Below are 19,614 nucleotides of genomic sequence, written 5' to 3'. Positions count from 1 at the left end.
GACACAGCTCTCAGCCCGGTTCCTTCGCTTCGATAGAGAGTCAATAGCCACAAAAATAAAAAAAGCACACCCCGTATACTTTCTTCGAGGCAAAACATGATTGCTGCAGAATGAGAAGGAAGAAATGACGTCAATGGATCGACGAAGGCTATTTGACAACTACGGCATGACCATGGTAAATGAAGTTACTTAAGCGACGACGATGATAAAAGGCTGCGTGACGATAACTGTGTACGACGATGGCTAATAACGCCGACATGACCAAACTGGAATGTCAAAATTAGAATTACCGTGGTGAAACGATAACGACTGTTTAACAACGGCGCACTGACAACGATGACATGAGAAAAATGTGAACACGATGAGATGACGACGTGCCTACGCTGATGACGGCGTGCCAACAAACTGTATCAAACCTGTATGACGACGTAGGCGCCACCATGATGAAGTGACGACGATCTGATAACGGACACGGGATAGCGACTGCTTTACGAGAGATGCCTGAGTGACTGTCTGAAAATGACTACGTGGAAATGGCGGCGTAATCGCGATTGATTCACGACAGTGTGACTACAATAGAATGACAAAGAAAGATCGACGTCAGTGGAATGATGGAGGCGTTATGACGAGTACGGCATGATGACAATGGGAGGACTTTACTGAAGCGATTACGATGGCAAAGCGACCACGTGACGACGACATCATGACGCCTGCATGATGAGAGTTAGATGACTAAAATGCAATGACGACAGTGGAACGACCTCGACGGCATCACAACCACGAGCACATATTTAGACATAGAAGTTGTGACGACGGCAGCATGACGAGAGTCAGATCGCGAATGTGGAATGATGTAGACAGACCGATCACGACGGAGATAGATAGATATATAGATAGGCTCAAAACGACTGAAGTAGGCAAAGAAAGCTAATCGCAATAGTAAATATAATAAGGTGCGCCAAACGTTGTGATTTTCAATTGCTTTTACTCTCTTACCCCCTTATTTACCCTCGACGCCACCTGTAAATGGCATGAAGGCATCAAATTATCCTCAGCTTTGAAATTTGGTCTTCACTCGGGCATGAAAGGCACTTGAATGTTAAACGCCATAACTCGGCGTAGAAGGTGTGACGACAACGGTATGAGAAGAGTAAGGCCACTAAGCTTGAAATAAGACGATGGACCGAACACGATGGCATAAACCACCAGCATTTACCTTGCTGTTCAAGCAGGTAGGCAACATAGGGCACTGGGTCGACGATAGAGGACAGATAGATAGATAGATAGATAGATAGATAGATAGATAGATAGATAGATAGATAGATAGATAGATAGATAGATAGATAGATAGATAGATAGATAGACAGACAGACAGACAGACAGACAGACAGACAGACAGACAGATAGATAGATAGATAGATAGATAGATAGATAGATAGATAGATAGATAGATAGATAGATAGATAGATAGATAGATAGATAGATAGATAGATAGATAGATAGATAGATAGATAGATAGATAGATAGATAGATAGATAGATAGATAGATAGATAGATAGATAGATAGATAGATAGATAGATAGATAGATAGATAGATAGATAGATAGATAGATAGATAGATAGAACACCACCAAAGTAGGCAAAGAAAGCTAATCACATTAATAAATATACCGTGCTGTAAAGGTGCGGTTTTCACTTGGTTTCAATCACTATCCACCATGCTGACCATCAACACGGGCAGTGACTGGCATGAATGTAAGAAATAATCCTCAGCTTTGAAATTTATTCATCACTCGGGCGTGAACTCTACATCAATGTGCAACGTGCTAACAATCGAACGTTTAATGCATTGGATAAGTTGGCACGGCAACAGAACGCCACGCTTTCTGTGCAGTTTGTTTTCATTCGTCTCGAGAACCGCTAACGAGCGCTGCGAGAACCGCAGTCGAGCTGCCAGAAAATTCGCCAAAAACAATGTTTTATTCACTGAACCCTTTGTGTGGCAGTTACTAGAGAAATGATACGAATAATTTGGCTCGGGAAGCAGTTCAAACCTGTCAAATATGAGCTTGTTTCAAGCTTTCTGTAAGTGTGCACCAGGTGCCCTTCAGCCAACTGTAGAATATTCAATGGCGCAGGGCAGACGCGCATAGAAAACGCACGCTAGGCAGCCGCGAATTACAAAAAAAATCTTGATGAAATAAAAAAAATCCTCTTAAGCACAGCCAAGAAATGCTTTGGGCATTGCCTTCGAAAACACGTTCATGAATCGGGCTTCGCAAACAAAAATTAAACAAAAGTGCAAACAGCCCGCAAACGCGTTAGATGACGTCTATGTTTTTCGACGTCTGACACACCCAGATGGGCACATTGTTGCTAACTAAACGTAACATTTTTAAATGCAAAAGAAGTCAGAGAGCTGAAGAACGGGCAATAAGAAGGAAGCAAAAACAAACAAACAGGACCGCCATGAAACGTCCAAATAAAACGTGTCAGTATCTTAGAGTGCGTCGTACGCCAGAACAAGGCACGTAGACGACGTGCCAGATGCACTGCGGACGCCCTCATGCAAAATCGCCATCGCTTTGCAAAAGACTGCGAGCACATCTTAAGGCATTGCAAGGTCCCGGCAAAAAGTATTTTGTCTTACACTGATAAGCATATTTTGTACGTTCACACTTGTGGCGTGGTAAACATCGTGCGTGATTTGGGTCCTTTCCCGTCCGCACTTATCGGGTGAAGAATGTGCACTTCTTCTTGGGATTCATTTTTGATCCGTACGGGCATTGAAAAGCCTGCGCGAATGCCTCCGAATTCCTCACAGCCTTGTTGCAGTCCACCGTGTTTGGACCCACGGCTCCGGGAAGGCTGCACGTCATGTAGCACAAAGTCATGAAGAACACCTGATCGCCCGAGAGATTCCGGGAAATACCCTGCGGACTGTCGTCGTCGCTTTCGCTGATGGAACGCCTGTATGCTGCGTAGGCCACTTCGAGTGCGGGAATCTCGGGAAAGACGCTGGTCCTGGAGCCTGGTCGGGTCTGATAGGTGGGGGAGTCGACCACGGGAGCCTCCTCTGCAGTCGTCAGGCAGCCGTCCCGGTCTTCGAAGGCTCGAGAAGCGGCGCTGTAAAGAAGAGTACTGTAATCTTTGACAGTTTTAACAAAACGGAGGTTCGGCGTTCACAGAGCACTAAGTAAGACAGGACATTTCAGATTGGCGTTGTGATTATTAATTAAGCATTTTCGCGTCCGTTTAGCGGAAAAAAGTTCTGGTAGAGAACATCCAGTTTTGAATATTGTGGACGCAGCGATGCGCTTTCAGATAACTTCTACAATGTGAAGTTCGTATAGTGTTTAGGTGGCTTCACTCTGTAAACCTTTCCAAGCTATTTCAAAAAGCAGTCGTGCGTACTTGAGAGCATATCGCGATATAAAGTTCTTCAGTCATATATCAGATGAGAAACTAGCTCTTCCAGTTCGATTATCAATATAGGCGAACATCCGGCTATTATTACAGGCAAAAGGAACTCCTTACTCATTCTAGAAATTTCTTCGCACACTTACATACAAAGGCTAGCTTAGTTCAAACAACCGTGTTATGGCCAACGATAGCGCATCACCATAAGCTGTAACTTGGCGAAATAGCAAAAATAATGGATTGATTATGTCTATCATATTAGGAAAGTAGTCTATCTGTGTTGTTCTGGAATAACCTGCCTTGTAGAAGTGAAAATGATTACATTCACAAAACTGGGCTAAAGAAGCTTACTGGGATAAAAAGGAGTCGCCGAAAGTGCCGTTTGGATGCCACCGCAGTCCCTGTTTGTCCATGGATGCGATGAGATTCACCGCCATTGAGAATCCGAGTCCTCCGTAGAACATAGCTTTGGTCCCTTCAGAGTAGTACAGGGGCGGAGTAATGGCACCCACAGCTACTTTCACTGCGCCACTTGCAGCATCGTATAAGAGGTACGGCAGTTCGTAGTTGACCATGTAGCTTAAGGCGTCGATATTGGCACTCGCATGGTACGTATCAGCGGCAGACCGACTCGATTGGATCCAATATTCTGCAAACGGCAATTCGGCGTTCGGAAAAGCCGCGTACATGCGGTCGAGTGCCTCGTTCTCCAGGAAATCCTCTGGGGGCCACAGCTGCAGGCGTGTCGAAGCCAGCTTCACAGCGGCAAGTTGTCGGTTCTCGGCATCCAGCCAGTCTGTGGCGTTGACCAAAGCGCTGGCAGTTGCAACCAGGTGGTCGAAGTTTGCTGAGATGACGGCGCGTTCCTGTCTTGAGAAGCGCGACACAGAGGTGAGAGCAACCACGAGGAGTCGGTAGGCGGTCTCGACAAAACGTTCGCAGAAGTATGGCCGGTAAAGTATGACGCCTTGGTCGTACCGGTACTTCAGCAGCTGCAAATCCACTGCCGGTGCCAGGAGCTGCACGCAAGACCACGCAATCAGGGACAGCAGCTGGGTGTCAGTGTACGAGGCCATCACGGCCGCCATGGTCTGGAAGAAGTTTTTGTCGGCTATGACAACCTGGTCGTTGGATTCCATCTCAGGCTGAAGCTCTAATTGCTTTAATGCCCGTAGCCACTGCTTCGAGTCCAGAGGCGGAGTGTAGAGTCTAATCTTGGCGATTGGCACCAGTAGTTGTTGGACTACAAGTGGACGCATGGCGAATAGGAGTCTTCTAAAGACTTCCCCTTCCAACACCATGGTTGTCTCTATGAGCGTCTGGTTTATGGTCGCGTCCTTGTCATACCTTCCCTTGAGGATGTAGAAGAACGCAGCCCAGTACTTGGCGTATCCGCCGGTATTTTTGATCATGAGATGATGCTGGTACATTAGCGGTACAAGTGGGCCTGGATCTAAAGTCAAACGCCAATTCGGTGCGGGTCCCAAGCGCAGTAGTCTCAATTGAAAGAAGAGTGAAACCTGCCACTTGAACGCGAGCGTTATCAGTACATCGAGGGCGCTGGTGTCACTTGACTCTGGCTCTTCCGGCCACGACAGCCTACACTCCTTTAGGAACTTCCAGAAGATATCCACGTTCGAGCCTACTGTTTACTGTCGCCCATGCATGTGGCGTTCATGACTAGCGGCTTGTGGCCAACCCGAATTGTTTTGGCGCCTTCTCTAAGAATATTTCCGAACAGTGGGAACCAAGATTTCCGTACGTCATCCATGGCTGAGTTAGAGTGCTCAAGGTACCCCTTTGGTGGGGACCAAGCGGAACAGACGTAAGCCCCGAAGTTTTGGCAGGGATCGAGGCTGCTATTTAGTTTATCGGAAAGGCGCCAGGCATGATCGAGGCAATCTTTGGTCTTGCAGTACAGATTTGTCGGAGCAGTTTCTTGCTCTCGTCTGAACAGGATGACGACGGCGGCTGTCACGGTTGTCACTATGAAAATTAAGATGGCCATGAGGAGGATTTGCTGCTTTGTGATAGGTATCCCTGCTACTCTGACCACTATCCGTGAACCGCGCTGCCCCTGTAAAATGAAGCAGGAAAGAAATATTTCACTCAATCCCGATACCAAAATTACACGCTGAGAAAAAGTGAGGGCGCGTATATGTTACCAGAAAGAAGGCACATGCGCTTTTCAATTTATTTTTTGCTTTCTTTACGTGGATATCCCGACACCTACCGTTCGGGCATGAACGTAATCCGAGAAACATTGATAATGACGCAGGCCATTTGTTGTTCTCACCTTTCATTATCTAGATTTGCGTGCTTTTGCTGAGGAACCATAGCATGTGTTATATTGTAAAATACGCTGGCGAGGTTACCCAGGAGACCAGGCTTATGCGTTGACACTACTTGGTATTTTTAGCTCGCTATTCGGCTACCCTGTGACAGAATTCCGTGCCGCTATAGCGAAGAGACTTGTTGTGGAATGATCTATACGCCAGAATTTCAGTGCTTGCATTCGGCAGCGTTATCTTGCCAGCCGTTTCTGGAACGAGCCAGCGAACGTAGCCATAGCGCTCAGCCTCTTGTCGTATGCTTACAGCCAGTGTTTGCTCGACTCAACTGTCGCGTCTGCAAACAAGCAGTACCTGTACTGTTCGCGGTGACATAATGGAGACTGGGGTCGAGATTAAGGTGCAGTAGCCAAAACGCTGTGGTTTCAGCCGTTATAGTTTGGCACGACGTGCTTGATTATGCACTCCCAACTTCGAGCACTTCCAGGTAGTGCGTCGCACGCTCTGTGGTGCTTTTCACACAAGCATCCTCGATAGGAGGTATTTTGGAGCCACCGGATTGAGAAAAAGAATGACATTTTCTTAGTGCGAGCCCCGCTGCCCTCCAACTGAAAGGGGCAGTCGGTATAGTCCTCGCAATTATGACAGCGGCTGCTGACGTTTCACAGTGTGGAGCGATGTCCGAATAAAATTAGGCCGTCTCGCAATTTCCATGCTCGAAAACATTTTCGGTGGTCCTTCGGTACATACGTGCCTCAAAGAAAAAACATCGACGGATCCCGTGAACTGTGGTAATCAATATAAGCAAAGCTTTGTATGCGGTTTATTTATTTATTTATTTATTTATTTATTTATTTATTTATTTATTTATTTATTTATTTATTTATTTATATCATTACCCTCAGGGCCCGACGGCATTACATGGCATTGCTTTGATTGACAATAATTAGCGGTGACGTTGGCGGCGAGCGCGTAAGTTCTTCAGTGTTTAGACCAATACCAGAGTGGGGAGTTGATGTTGCACGTTACACTGCGTGCGCCGCTGCTGTTTTTCTGCGTATTCCACAGAATACACAGGGAGACGTGTTTGTTTGATACGTTGTTGCGCGTCATTGTATATAATGCATGAAAGGACTGATCATTATCAATGCTTCACATCGCACATCGCATCGTGACAGAAGTGTTAAACGATATTATAGAGCTGCGCGCAATTTAAATAATATAATTGCATCGATGTATTGTATACATAGGTTCGGCGTTTGCACCACGTTACGCTGCACAGCGAAGACGCTCCTGATACGGGCGACCATACTTTCGGGCCTGGGTGTCCTCGACGCTGAGTGCATGCTTTGCAGCCATTTTGCTGGCGCGTGTTAACCTGCTCCTTCTGCATTCCTGGCGAGCATGCTGTCGAGACGCTTAAGACGCTAGCACCGAGGGCGCTCTTCAGGCTATGGACGATTGTAATGTTTACACTATCAGAGCACAGCACGCGACCTCCACAGCTGAGCACCTGCATTACTGTCGTACAGGAAAGCAAGCACAGCACGTGCTATACGCACAAACTGTTCAGCGTTGTCACAGCGCTGCCATACGGGATTCGCGGAGACTAGTGCCATCTGGTAGCATTGCAAGAAACCCAGCAGAACACGGCAAGACCATCACAGCAACGCCCGGAAAATCGAGAGAACAGAGAAAGAAATCTTCGCTCTAAAAAAAAAAAAAGCACGCGACGGCGAGAAAACGCATCGGGTGATGTAGGGATCTGTAGCAATACCGACACACTTCGTTAATTCTTAACGTCTGCGTCACCTCCGCCGCGCGTCGGCCCGCCATTGCCCTATCGTCGGGCTTGTTTTTTTTATGCGAAGCATATTACGAGAGCTCAACCCAGCTCCTCAGGCGCGGCGGTGTCGCTCGTGGCGTCGCTATGGGGAACCAGCGCTGGATAGGCGGCGCGTCGAAAAGAGTGCGTTGCACGCCGCCCTGGCGACGAAACGCGGCATATTTCAGCCATACAACCAGACGACACACACATACGCAGCCGTATTATAGTTCGTATGTTTCCGTTTTCGCGCCGCTTGAAGTGGAGTTTTTGTAAAGAAGCTAGCGCCATCAAGTGAAGAAATGACGAAACAAGCTTTTTAAGCTTTAATTATTTTTCACAGTGCGTCGCGGCGAGCACGTGTGTTTCTTTAACGGTTGCGTCGTGTACCGATGCCATGCTTGCGTGGCTGCCTGCCTCGCAAATCTAGCAGTTATGGCTCCGGTCGTGCTGCGCTATGGTTTCGTAAGTATTAATTGGCCTGAAGATATTCCATATTTCTCTGGCTAGACGTAAAAAATTCTGATGTTACTTCGCCTCAGCAGTCAATGGAGAAGAAAGCTTTATCGCATCAGCTGACTCGCGCAAGCAAATGTTTGAGTGCTCCGCTGCTTGATTCTAACAATCCTGGCTACATTTAGCACTAATTACATAAATTTGCCGGATGCATCTCAGCGCCGAGTCCTCATCCACATGCGCATTTCTATAAACACATAGGTGGCTTAGTCGCGCGTGCGCCGGCACTATGCGCATACAACTCGTATTACAAGGCAGCTTCCCTCCCACATAATTCTTGGCAATGAATGGATAATTTTTACCTTTCGTATCGTTCACTTGGTGCGGTGGCGTTAGAAAGGGCTTGGCGGTGGCATTGCGAAGGAAAAATGGTACATATGCCGGATGGTGCATGCTATTGCTCATTTTGTTTCCGACGAAATACCGACTGCAGATTCTGCTGTTTGGTACTGTCTGCCATGGCTGACCATCTTCACTATCGAATAAACCAGGGATACACGCGAAAGTTGATTTAGAAACCAGCCCGACACCGCTTGGCGGGGCGACAAGACGGGAGCTTACTCCGCTCGCCTGACTGCTTGGATCCAACGCCGCCTCCGTTCTTGTTCGTATAGGGTTTAGATGGAAAGACGTAGAAGGATACATCCTCCCTCATCCCGACTTAGTTGTGGCACTTGTATACGCAACAGTATCGTCGGCGCCCTTTTGTTTTCCTTTGACTTTAAGGGCACGCAACGCAATTTTCGTCCGCGGGGGAGGCTGCATTGTGCACGTTCTGACCGCCAGGGCGGCGCTGCAGGCGCCGTGAAAACTCCAGCGCTGGTTCCCCATAGACAAGAACGGCACCGAGAGCGGCGCTGCTGCGCTGGCGTTGAGAGCGCCGTATGCGGAGCAAAATTCTATTAGCGGTGGTACCCCTCTCCCATCTCTCGTTCGCGCCGCCTTGATTGCCTCCTGCACTGCGCGTGTTTGGGCACGTTTCGCGCCGCGCGCGGTGTGTGCGCGTGGACATTTCCTTCGAAGGGCGGTGTACAGTCTCTCTCATATTTAGGGGAAAACTCGAAGCGCAGCAGCTCGCGCAGATGCTCGAGGGGCGGGATCTTGAACGGCGTCGTCTGCTACGGCGGCGCACGCTGGCCGCATTGTCGAGAAACGTTCTACTGTCAGGTGCAGGGCGCTGATCACATCGTTACTGCGTGAAAGGAGCCGGTATTCTTTGCTAAGCGTTGCGCGACGCCCACAGATACGCCTCGAATGTAAGTTCATCGCTGCATGGCAGTCATAGACGACGTACTGATTCCATACATTCTTGACGGCCCGTTTCTGGAAGGCGACTATATATTCTAACGCGATAGGACGCCGATCCACACTGCTCGTGCTGTGCAAGAACTGCTAGAAGAGCGCGCAGTCACTCTCTTGGAGCGGCCGCCTCAATCCCCGGGCGCCAACATCATTTAAAATGCCTGGGGCTCGTTGAGAGTATCGCTGGCGCAACATCCCCTCTATCAGTCGCCCGAGGATAGGCTTCGATCCACCATCGTCAGTGACTGAGACGTGCAGCGAATGAACACATCCCTGATCAAGTCATTCTACACTTCCCTGCCTTCCAGGATGAGCGCTCTCATCGCTGCCGCTGGGGACATGACGAGATACTAACTGAAGTTCCGAGCGTGACGTGTCCAATTCCCCACCGGCGGGCAGGGTCTGTCTGGTGTAGCGAATGATTATCGAGAAAAATCACTTCCAGCTCATTGTCTGAACCTAAAACGTTCATTTAATCGTGTCCGTTTGTTTCACCGTGTTCGACTCCCATTGTTGAGTGCTTTGTTTTCCTTTCGAGTCAAACAAAGACTGAGCACGTTGCGCGCACATCTTGGTGCGTTTTGTCGCTGCTCATTACGGTAGCACACACAGTGAAGAAATATACGTGCACACGCTCAGTACTCCGGCCCTTCGAAAGAACAAATGAACCATGTTGTCAAAAGAAGTTTGTGGAACTCCATTATCGCCAATGAAGGATCAGAGTGTGGCAAGAGGGAAGAGGAAGAAGAAGTGACGGTAGAGAGCATCTGTGCTTTCGGCTGTTCCTTTTTTCTGTAGCTTTTTAATATTGTGTGTACACAGTGATCGCGTCGTCCTTCGGGATGGCGGGCACACGTCCCGTGCAGCTTCCCGTCGACGCAGTTGACCCAGCGGCTGCTCGGCCGGTTGGTGCCCTCTGTGCTACGACCGTCACCGACGTGGAGCTTCCAGATTCGGCAGATGACTCCACGGTGACTGAGATGGATTCCGACAGTAGCAGCTTCACGCCTGTTGAATCGCGCCGCCTGAAAAGGAAGTTGCGCCGGACATCAACAGCTGGTGAGTCGACTAAAAAGACTGTTGACAAACTTGGCGCGTTACGCCGGACATCAGCAGCGAGGGAGTTGCATGCAGAGAATGTTGACGCACCTGACGGATTCTCTGTGGCTTTCGTAGCCACAACGGAGACGGCTAATTTGAATACAATCAACAGACAGCGGCTGTCCCAATTCTTCGACCAGCTGATTCCGGGACAAGTCCAAGAGGTGAGAATCAACGCTTGGAAGAATGTCCTTACGGTAGATGTGAAATCTCGGGCGTCCGTGGACAAACTGAAAGAAATTGGAGTGTTAGGCGGTATGCCGGTCCGCCCCTATCTCTCTCACGGAAAACGGACTTCCGCTGGAGTTATTACAGACGTAGACCCTGAAATAACAGACAGCGACCTGCGCACACTCATCAAATCTACGGCCAAGATAGTCGATATTCATCGTTTCGGCCGATCACAGTGTGTTAAAGTAGTTTTTGAAGCCGACTCTATCCCATCCCACGTCAAGGTGGGCTATGTGCGGCACCCTGTCCGTCTGTATGTTCCCAAGCCTGTTCAATGCCACAAATGCAACAGGATTGGCCATGTGAGTGCTGTTTGCAGAAACGAAATATCCTGCCGTCGATGCGGCGGATCGCACCAGCATGACACTTGCAAGACGGAGACAGTCAAGTGCACCAACTGCTTCGGCGCTCATGAGGCGACGGCTAAAGACTGTCCTAGGATGAAGAACGAGAGGCTTATCCTAAAGAAGATGGTAAAAGAACACTCAAGTCACCAAGAAGCGGCCGCGTCTATTCGTCGCCGCAAACGTCGTTCCCGACACCGACGCCCAGAGTCACACGTCACTAGTCTGTCTCAGCCGACGTCACAGCAACTCTCAGCTCCGTTGCCTCTACGTATTGAGCTGCAGAATGATAAGACGCCGCCTGCTGCAGCGCCACATATTACCACGGTGGTTCAGAAAGATGCGGGTACATTATCCACCTCCTCTGATGTGGAATGGCCTGCTCTGCCATCCAAAGTCGTCGAACCAACGCGTCCATCAATCCGTGCCGGTCCAGTGGAGATTAAGGACAAGCCAGAAGACCAGCAGGTGAACGTTCTTCTGAAACAACTTTTACATTCCATGCGAACGCTGCTTTCAGGCCTCAATACGCCAACAGCAAGGGTTGTTGTTCAGTTTTTGGATGCAATTGAGCCGCTCTTGGCGGCATTGCAGTGATTCACTATGGCGCTACCACACAACCCCTCCTCTGTGTCGATGCACATACGTCGTAGTGTAGTGATGCAGTGGAATGCCCGAGGCCTGCGTGGTCGCCTAAGTGACTTCCGACAGCGCGTCCAGAAATACCGCTTCCCCGTGATTGTTATATGTGAGCCCAACATGCCTTCTGCTTTCCGCCTTTCTGGATATGTATTGCTGTGGTCTCGAGAAGCTGATGAAACCAGCAAGGTATTAGTGTGCATACGCCGAGATATTCCACACTACCGCTTTGTCCTCCAGCACCATAACACGAACCACTACATTTGCTTGACGTTAACGCTTAAAGGGCGGGTCTTCTCTATACTCGGCGGCTACATTCCACCCAGAGATCACATTGATTTCTCGTATCTGTCCTGAGCAATCCAGAGTTGCACAGCTCCCCATATTATTGTGGGCGACTTCAATGCTCATCACCCCCAATGGGGAAGTACAGTAATGAATAACCGAGGCAAAGCCTTGTCCGATTTTATGCACTCACATGATTTCGTCAATATTAATGATGGCTCTCCTACGTTTCTGCGTGGCACGTCCTACAGTAGCTGCTTGGACCTGACGTTTGTTTCCTCACGACTACAGTCTTCTATTAGCTGGTTCAGTGATGTGGAAACACATGGCAGTGATCACATACCAACGTATATCTGCGTCAAGTGGTTCGCACCTACCACTTCGTCTCATGTGTGGTGCACGGACTGGCCCACTTTTAAGACATTCGTGGAGAATTCCTGTGCGAATCTCGAGTCACCAACGCAAATAGAAGACTTGATTACGTCCGCCCTCGGTGAGGCCACGCGGACCATATCTGCACCTTCATCGGGGTCTCCTATCGACGTGGAATTCGAGAGGTTGCGCGCAGTCCGACGGCGCGCTGAAAGGAAATATAGAAGGACGAAATCCACGTACGATCTCGCCCTTTGTCGCCGAGCTCAACGACAAATAAAGCGCCATCTCGAGAAATTAGGAAGGAAGCGCTGGAGAAAGTTCTGCTCATCACTGGATCCTCGCAAGCCGCTGTCACGTATTTGGCATGTAGTCAGGAGCCTACGTTTTCCCCCACAAGAAAGGTACCCTTTCAGTGCTCTGGCCCTTTACCAACGCCGCAATGATGTGGAGGTAGCGGACGACTTCTGCAAAATGATTGTGGGCACAACTCAACAAGCCTCTATCCAATTCGAAGTTTTTGCGCCACCTTCCTCAAGTGACCACTACGACTTGCTCTTTACGATGCCCGAATTAGAGGCTGCTCTTGCGTCGTGTCGGCATTCATCTGCTCCTGGCCCTGACGGGATCTCGTACTCGTCTCTATCTCACCTTGGCAGGGCTGGTCGCACTGCACTGCTCAATTATTACAACGACACATGGGTCTCCGGTATTGTTCCGCAGCAGTGGAAGATAACCCGCCTGGTTGCTCTCTTGAAGCCTGGAAAGACTCCTTATGAGCTTACCTCATACCGCCCAGTTGCATTAGCCAGCTGTGTTGGCAAGGTTATGGAACGAATGGTCCTGGCGAGGCTCGAATGGTTTCTGGAAAGCAATGATCTCTATCCGAACATGATGACCGGTTTTCGGCGGGGTCGTTCTTCAATTGACAGCGTCATTGACCTCGTTACGACACTGGAACATGAAAAACGTCAACGCCGACTCGTCGCCGCTGTTTTCTTAGATATCAAAGGGGCCTACGACAACATCCTTCATGAAGCCATTCTCGATGCCCTAGATGACTTGGGTATTGGCGGCCGGCTCTACCTGTGGATTGTGAGCTACCTCAGCGGCCGTTTCGTTTACATGTCCACGCCTGACGGAGACACTAACCGTCATCAGGTATGCCGTGGAGTTCCTCAGGGAGGAGTTCTCAGCCCAACATTATTTAATGTGGCACTGATTGGCCTGGTGAGCGAGCTTCCACCTCACATCCACATCAGTGCATATGCAGATGACATCTGCATCTGGGCTTCTGGTACAACACGCCCACAACTACGTGCGAAATTACAACGGGCTGTGTCATCTACTTCACGATACATACGGCGTCAGGGTTTGCGCTTAGCTGCCGAAAAATGTGCTGTGGTTGCATTCACGCGCAAATCCGTCTGCCGCTACCCGATCTCCATTAATGGTGTCATAATACCTTATGTCTCCCACCACAGATTCTTGGGCATTATCATCGACCGCGATTTGTCATGGACGAGGCATGTTAATATGTTGAAGCAAAAACTTAATCTGTTTTGCCATGTTCTTCGCTTCGCAACAGGCATGAAATGGGGCCCCACGGAAGGCTCATTACTAAGACTCTATCAGTCTCTTTTCGTGGGCTACATTCGATACAGCCTTCCGATACTCTCAAACTTGAGCATTTCCTGCTTACGGACATTAGAGAGCGTCCAAGCGCAGGCACTCAAAATATGCCTCGGGTTGCCACGGCGTGCATCCAACAAAGGCGCAATTGAGGAAGCCCACGTATGCCCATTACCGATATACCTGTCCCACGAACCACTTCGCGTGTATTTACGCTTACTGACGCGACACCATTGTCATCCATTGACGTCGGTTCTACATGAGCGACCGGACAGCAGTTTCACAAGTGCACTCCGTTGCCATCTACCCCACATAACATCAGGCTATGCCCTTCCATACCACCCCGTCAAACCACCATGGGTGATGGTTCAACCTTCCGTATGCGTACATGTCCCCGGCATACTAAAGAAATCATTGGTTCCCGTAAGTGGACTACAACAACTTGCTCTCGCGTACATCTGGTCAGAATACCAGACATATGTTCATGTGTACACAGACGGCTCCGTTTCACCTAAGGCATCGACAGCAGCTGTGGTGATACCAGCCCAACAGATGACTCGAGGTTTCATACTAGACCATAATTCAACATCAACCGCTGCAGAGCTTGTGGCTATTCGAGAAGCGATTCGCCACTTCTGCGGGGAAAGACCTCAAGAGTGGTGCATTTTCACGGACTCAAAACCCGCGCTGCAAATTTGGGGATGCTTCCTGCGCCACACCGCATATCAGGTTCTGGCCCTGCAGATCACCGAGCTACTTTCATACGCTCAAGAAAAACACCACCGCATAGTGTTCCAATGGATCCCGGGACACTGTGGGCTCAACGGTAATGAGATGGCCGATGCTGCAGCAAGGCGCGCCCTCAGCAATGGCATGCGAACTGTAGTGCCATTCTCTAGACCGGACATCACATGCCTCCTGTCGGAATTAATGAGGAGTGCGGCGAGAACATACTGGGCCCAGCCAGACGCTCGTCACGTCCGCCTTAAAAGCCTGGATCCCGATAGGAAATTTCCTATTCTGCATGGAATTCCACGCCCTCATACATGCCTGATACACAGACTGCGATTAGGCGTCGCCTTCACGCGCAAATATTTGCACATTATTGGACGGATAGACTCCCCGGACTGTTCAGTGTGTGGCGCTGTAGAGACTATAGAACATGTGCTCGTGGTGTGCCCTGAGTATGCGCGAGAAAGACTGACATTGGCAGATACATTGAGACATTTCCACAATGGACCACTGTCGGAGGACCTCTTGCTAGGCGCGTGGCCACAGAGTTGGCAGACGACAGAGACAATGCGTGCACTTTCACGTTTCCTAGGTGACACTGGCCTGGACTCATGCCTGTGATACCAGTTGTGTAATGTGTCATTCACCTCGTTCCTCCCATTATCATCCATCATTGTGACCCCTTTTCTTCCCCTCTTCCCCCTCCCTTACGTAGAGTAGCAGGCCAGATGCTCCATTATCCGGCCGACCTCTCTACATTTTCCAATCATTAAAATACTTCCTACTTCCAGAGTGTGGCGACGCACAACGTTTAGTAAAGAATATCAGCTCAGTTCCCGCAGTACCGATGAAATTGGTGCACTGCCCCTGACAGTACTACGCTTCCCGAAAATGCGGCCAGCGCGCGCCGCCGTAGCAGAAGACGCAGATCACGACACAGCCCCTCAAGCGTGTGCGCCTGCTCGAGCTGCTGCCGCCGCACGACTCCATTGCTTGCCGCATCGCGACGCAATACGTTCCGAGTTTTCCCCTTAGTGTGAAACAAACTGCACACGCTATATTGGCCTTTAAGAAGATCGGTACGCTTGACGATTATTTTTATGGCTGCAATGCGGCGAAAGGGCAGCGTCTGCTTAACCATGTAAGGGACGCTGAGCAGGTAATTGGAAACGACATCGTATGTGCCGCCGGAAAAATCGTCAGCACATACGATGCGGCACATACATACGGCACCTACGAGCTAAAGTCATTTTTGCAGTTTCTCACATTATGTTTGCTACAAATCCGTGTTGTCTCTGATGGCGACAACGGACTTCTATCAACACTGTGCGGAAATAAACAAGATATATCGCTGCATAGCACAAGTACGACATGCGCACACAACTTTAACTAGTACATCCCCTACAATATGGAATAGAGGCAGCAATGTAGACAGCTTGGTCATTTTTTAACAGTACTCAAGAGACGGAAGTTGAAAGTATTATTAATCATTCCTGCTTCAGCAATGCCGACGCGACCAAGACGCGGGTGTGTATCGTCCAGTAACCCGATCGATCGGTGCGGTGGTGAAGCGGGAATGAACTCCGGTCATGTTCAATGCATAATGCACATATTCAATTTCTCGGCACGCGTGAACTTCGGCCACTGCTAGCGCATACAACAGACGTGGTTTCCATTATAAGACAGCGCACACACAAACGAAACACGAGAAAGAAGACAGGACAAGCACTCGTTGAACTTAAAGTTTTTGTATGAATAAAAGGATTATGTACCGAGTAATTATTAATTTCACGTGGGTTAGATATAGAAACCGTCATACACTAAGGAGTGATCAATAAACGATCTCGCTTCGTTTGCCAGATGTTTACTTCGCTCGGCGCACCGCAGTATTCCATGTCTGTCGTCTGCTTCTTTCGTACCATTTTCTTGTGAATCAGCAGAATTTCCCTGGTTGCATCAACCCTTTCGTGTTTACTTTGCTGTCGTGACAGTTAACAACACAATAATAATTTCCGGTCATCCGAAGAGGCGCCGTCGCAAACAAGGGACGTTTCGCGCGCAGCGCGAACTGAACGCGAGCGCGACCGCGAAGGGAAGCGGCGACCGAAACCCACACCCGTTGGAGATGAAATCGCTCCGCCAGGGGAGAAACGAGCGCTGACGTCTAGGATGAAACTTGGCGTGCGGTCGTCTATATAAGCAGCTGCGCTTGCCTCTGCTAGACACTCACGAGGTGAGATGCCTCCTGGAGACAGAGCTGCTCGTTGGAATGAGAAGCGAAGGTTGCGGCGTGCTACAGAGACTGATATTCTAGGTGGCTTTGGCTCAACTCTTGCAAGATGGGCTGGGTGAGAACCGAACCAGGGTCTCCGGAGTGTGAGACGGAGACGCTACCACTGAGCCACGAGTACGATGCTTCAAAGCTTTACAAAAGCGCCTCTAGTGAATGCGGTGTTGCCTCAGAAACGAGCTGTTTCTAAGGCTCAGGCGTGCATCGCTTGCTCAGGCGCACATTTCGTTGCCACGCCGAACGCTGCGTTGCTCGACGCTCACCGCGTCCAATGCGGGGCGCGTAGTCGCTGCGCCGTAGCCCGTTGTCTTACACCCATTGGCGGGTCGACAGGAACGCTATCGCGTTCCACTCTTGAAGGCGAAGCAGAGTAACGCATGAGTTGTTTCTTCGTCTAGCCGAACCAAATATAGCCAAGCAACAGCACTTCACCAGGCTAAACAGTGGTTCAACAACTAAAATAAAGGCTAGTATGCTTCGCATCCAGGGCTTAACCTTAGCTAAGCCACAGCCATTTTTTTCAACACGCCGACACGATAGCGGGTAAAGGAGCGCTTAACAGCTTCGTTGTAAAAGTTAATTATTTCACGTCCGCAAAAGTTCCAGGAAAACTCCTCCGTTGGGCTTCTTTTTCGCGATTTTGCTTCCCCCATCTTATAAATTGTCGGTAAGCTTATCCCCCAAATCTAGCTGCTGGCGGTAAGTACCTTTACAAAGGCTGTCACCACCCTAAAACAGAGCTTGCATGTAGGCTCCCTAGGCATGCGCGGAGGCTAGTGCCATCTGGTAGCGTTGCATGAAACCCATCGGCAAGCACGGCAATACAATCACAGCAGCAGCGCCCGAAACGTCGTGAGAAGAGGCAGGAAAAAGCTTCGCTTTGAAAAATACAGTCCAGGATTCGCAACTCAGCGACTCCCATGACATTGCAACGCACATTGCAACAACTATATGTCACAGCTTTTCGATTGCCTTAGGTCGCACACTGACAGCTGAGCCTGTGCACTACATCGTGAACCCGGAAAAGAAACAGCTCGCTCACATATTCCGAGTCCCAGATCGAAGACTTGCTTCCTCGTCGCCTGGCCCTCTGCTCTGCAATGCGTTCTCTGGTCAACGTCTTGAGACCTCTAATGAAGGACGAGAAGGAAGGCTCGCGCCGGGACCCCGAGTCTTGCGTCGACGACTTTCCTGATTGTCCGCTTCTCGAGGCCGCGTCGATGGGCACCGCCAGAGTGACGGTAGAGCCGGAGCGTGTCCTCGCCTTAACCGTACCAGGCGGTAGCTTTGCACTGCGGACTTCGGCCGTCAGGGTTGCCTCGGCTGCTTCGTTGTTCGATGTGGAAGATGTCGCAGCGGCTGTGATCGACCGAGCGCCGGCAACCGACTCTAGTGCCTGTGTCGGCTGCGAGGTGTGGCGTTCTCCTGGAGGAGGCTGGACTTTGCCGTCGGCGACTGCTCGAGCTTGTGTTGGACGCCCGTCGGTTGTTCCTGGTTCTACCGAAAAAGGTGATTCAGTCGTAGAAAAGATACCCCGTTTGCGCATGCCATGTTCGGTGCTACCGGCCTGTTGTTCCTGAGGTGTGGTGATGTCGGATGGAGTGGGGTGGACGCCATCGTAAAACGACAGACTTCGCTTACTTTTAGGAGGTTCGTTCACAGGAATTTCGGCGACTGATCCGGTGGCGGCGGTCGCGCCTCTTGCTTGAGCTGAATCGAACGGGGCTTCCGCGGTAGCTCTTTGACTGGGATCGCTCGGACGCTGGCGCGTCCCTTCAGGCTCGCCAGAGGAATTGGAGCTCCGAGAAAATTCGCGTCCACTAGAGCTTGCGGAGTTTCTTCGAGGGCGACGCCGCCTCTTGCTCTTATCGGCTTGATGCTCAGAGCTCGGAAGCATCGCTTATTTGCTTGCTGATGTCGCAAATCGCAGAGCCCAGGATGTGCAATCCGAAATGCCGTTACGATACTTCTTCTTCTGGTTTTGTTTGGTTTGGTTTTCCTTGTGCGATGGCGCACACCCACTGTGGGGGATTGGCCAAGATTTGGATGAAATTAGGCTATCTTTATTAAAGAACTGAAAATGGTAAAGCTAACTGGAGGAAATGAACAAAAATAAAATGTTTAAGAGTTCAAGACAATCTCTTTGTAGCAATTATAAAATCCTCCACGGTTGAGCAAATATCCCTGTGGCACTGTCCAAGAGAGGAGGCTCCTAGAGAAAGGATATTTATAATTGAAAAGCTCAAACCAAGCTGTGTAAATCGTGACTCTAGATTTTTTCTTAAAGAAGTGAAACGGCGGCAGAATATGAAAAAATGATCGATTGTTTCATCTTCTCCACAGACTGGGTACAGAGGGGAGGGCACCAGACCAGCCCTGTGACGATAAAAGTTTAATTTTGGTATTCGACAACGTAATTGGGTAAAGATGACTTCAATTTTTCTGGTGTGAAAGGAATTTTTAGGCCAAGGGAATAGGAGGTGTCGATACTCGGAAAAATTTGCTACAGCTAGGTTCAAAAAGTCTTGAGTAATTGTATATCTCCTGAATCTAGTAGTCGTCAGGTAAGCTATTGTAGGAAGTAATGGTAATACAGGGCCACTGAGGGCCGCTCTCGCGAGACTGTCAGCCATT

At 49.6% G+C, this 19,614-nt stretch overlaps 1 protein-coding gene across 1 annotated transcript; it reads right to left on the bottom strand.

Moving 5' to 3' along the window:
- Nucleotides 1-1,902: 1,902 nt before the first annotated feature.
- Nucleotides 1,903-18,936, bottom strand: LOC135908979 (neprilysin-4-like). Its single transcript, XM_065440840.2, has 3 exons — nucleotides 18,023-18,936; nucleotides 3,772-5,497; nucleotides 1,903-3,126 (listed from the first exon to the last, which is right to left on the bottom strand). The coding sequence occupies exons 2-3, from the start codon at nucleotides 4,848-4,850 to the stop codon at nucleotides 2,730-2,732; spliced, it is 1,476 nt and encodes a 491-aa protein (XP_065296912.1). The 5' UTR covers nucleotides 4,851-5,497; nucleotides 18,023-18,936; the 3' UTR covers nucleotides 1,903-2,729.
- Between the last annotated feature and the right edge of the window lie 678 nt (nucleotides 18,937-19,614).

This window comes from Dermacentor albipictus, chromosome 2 (genome assembly GCF_038994185.2).
Source record: "Dermacentor albipictus isolate Rhodes 1998 colony chromosome 2, USDA_Dalb.pri_finalv2, whole genome shotgun sequence".
Classification (NCBI taxonomy): domain Eukaryota; kingdom Metazoa; phylum Arthropoda; class Arachnida; order Ixodida; family Ixodidae; genus Dermacentor; species Dermacentor albipictus.
The sequence above is the reverse complement of the archived record's forward strand: the minus strand, read 5'-3'. Positions and strand labels throughout refer to the sequence as shown.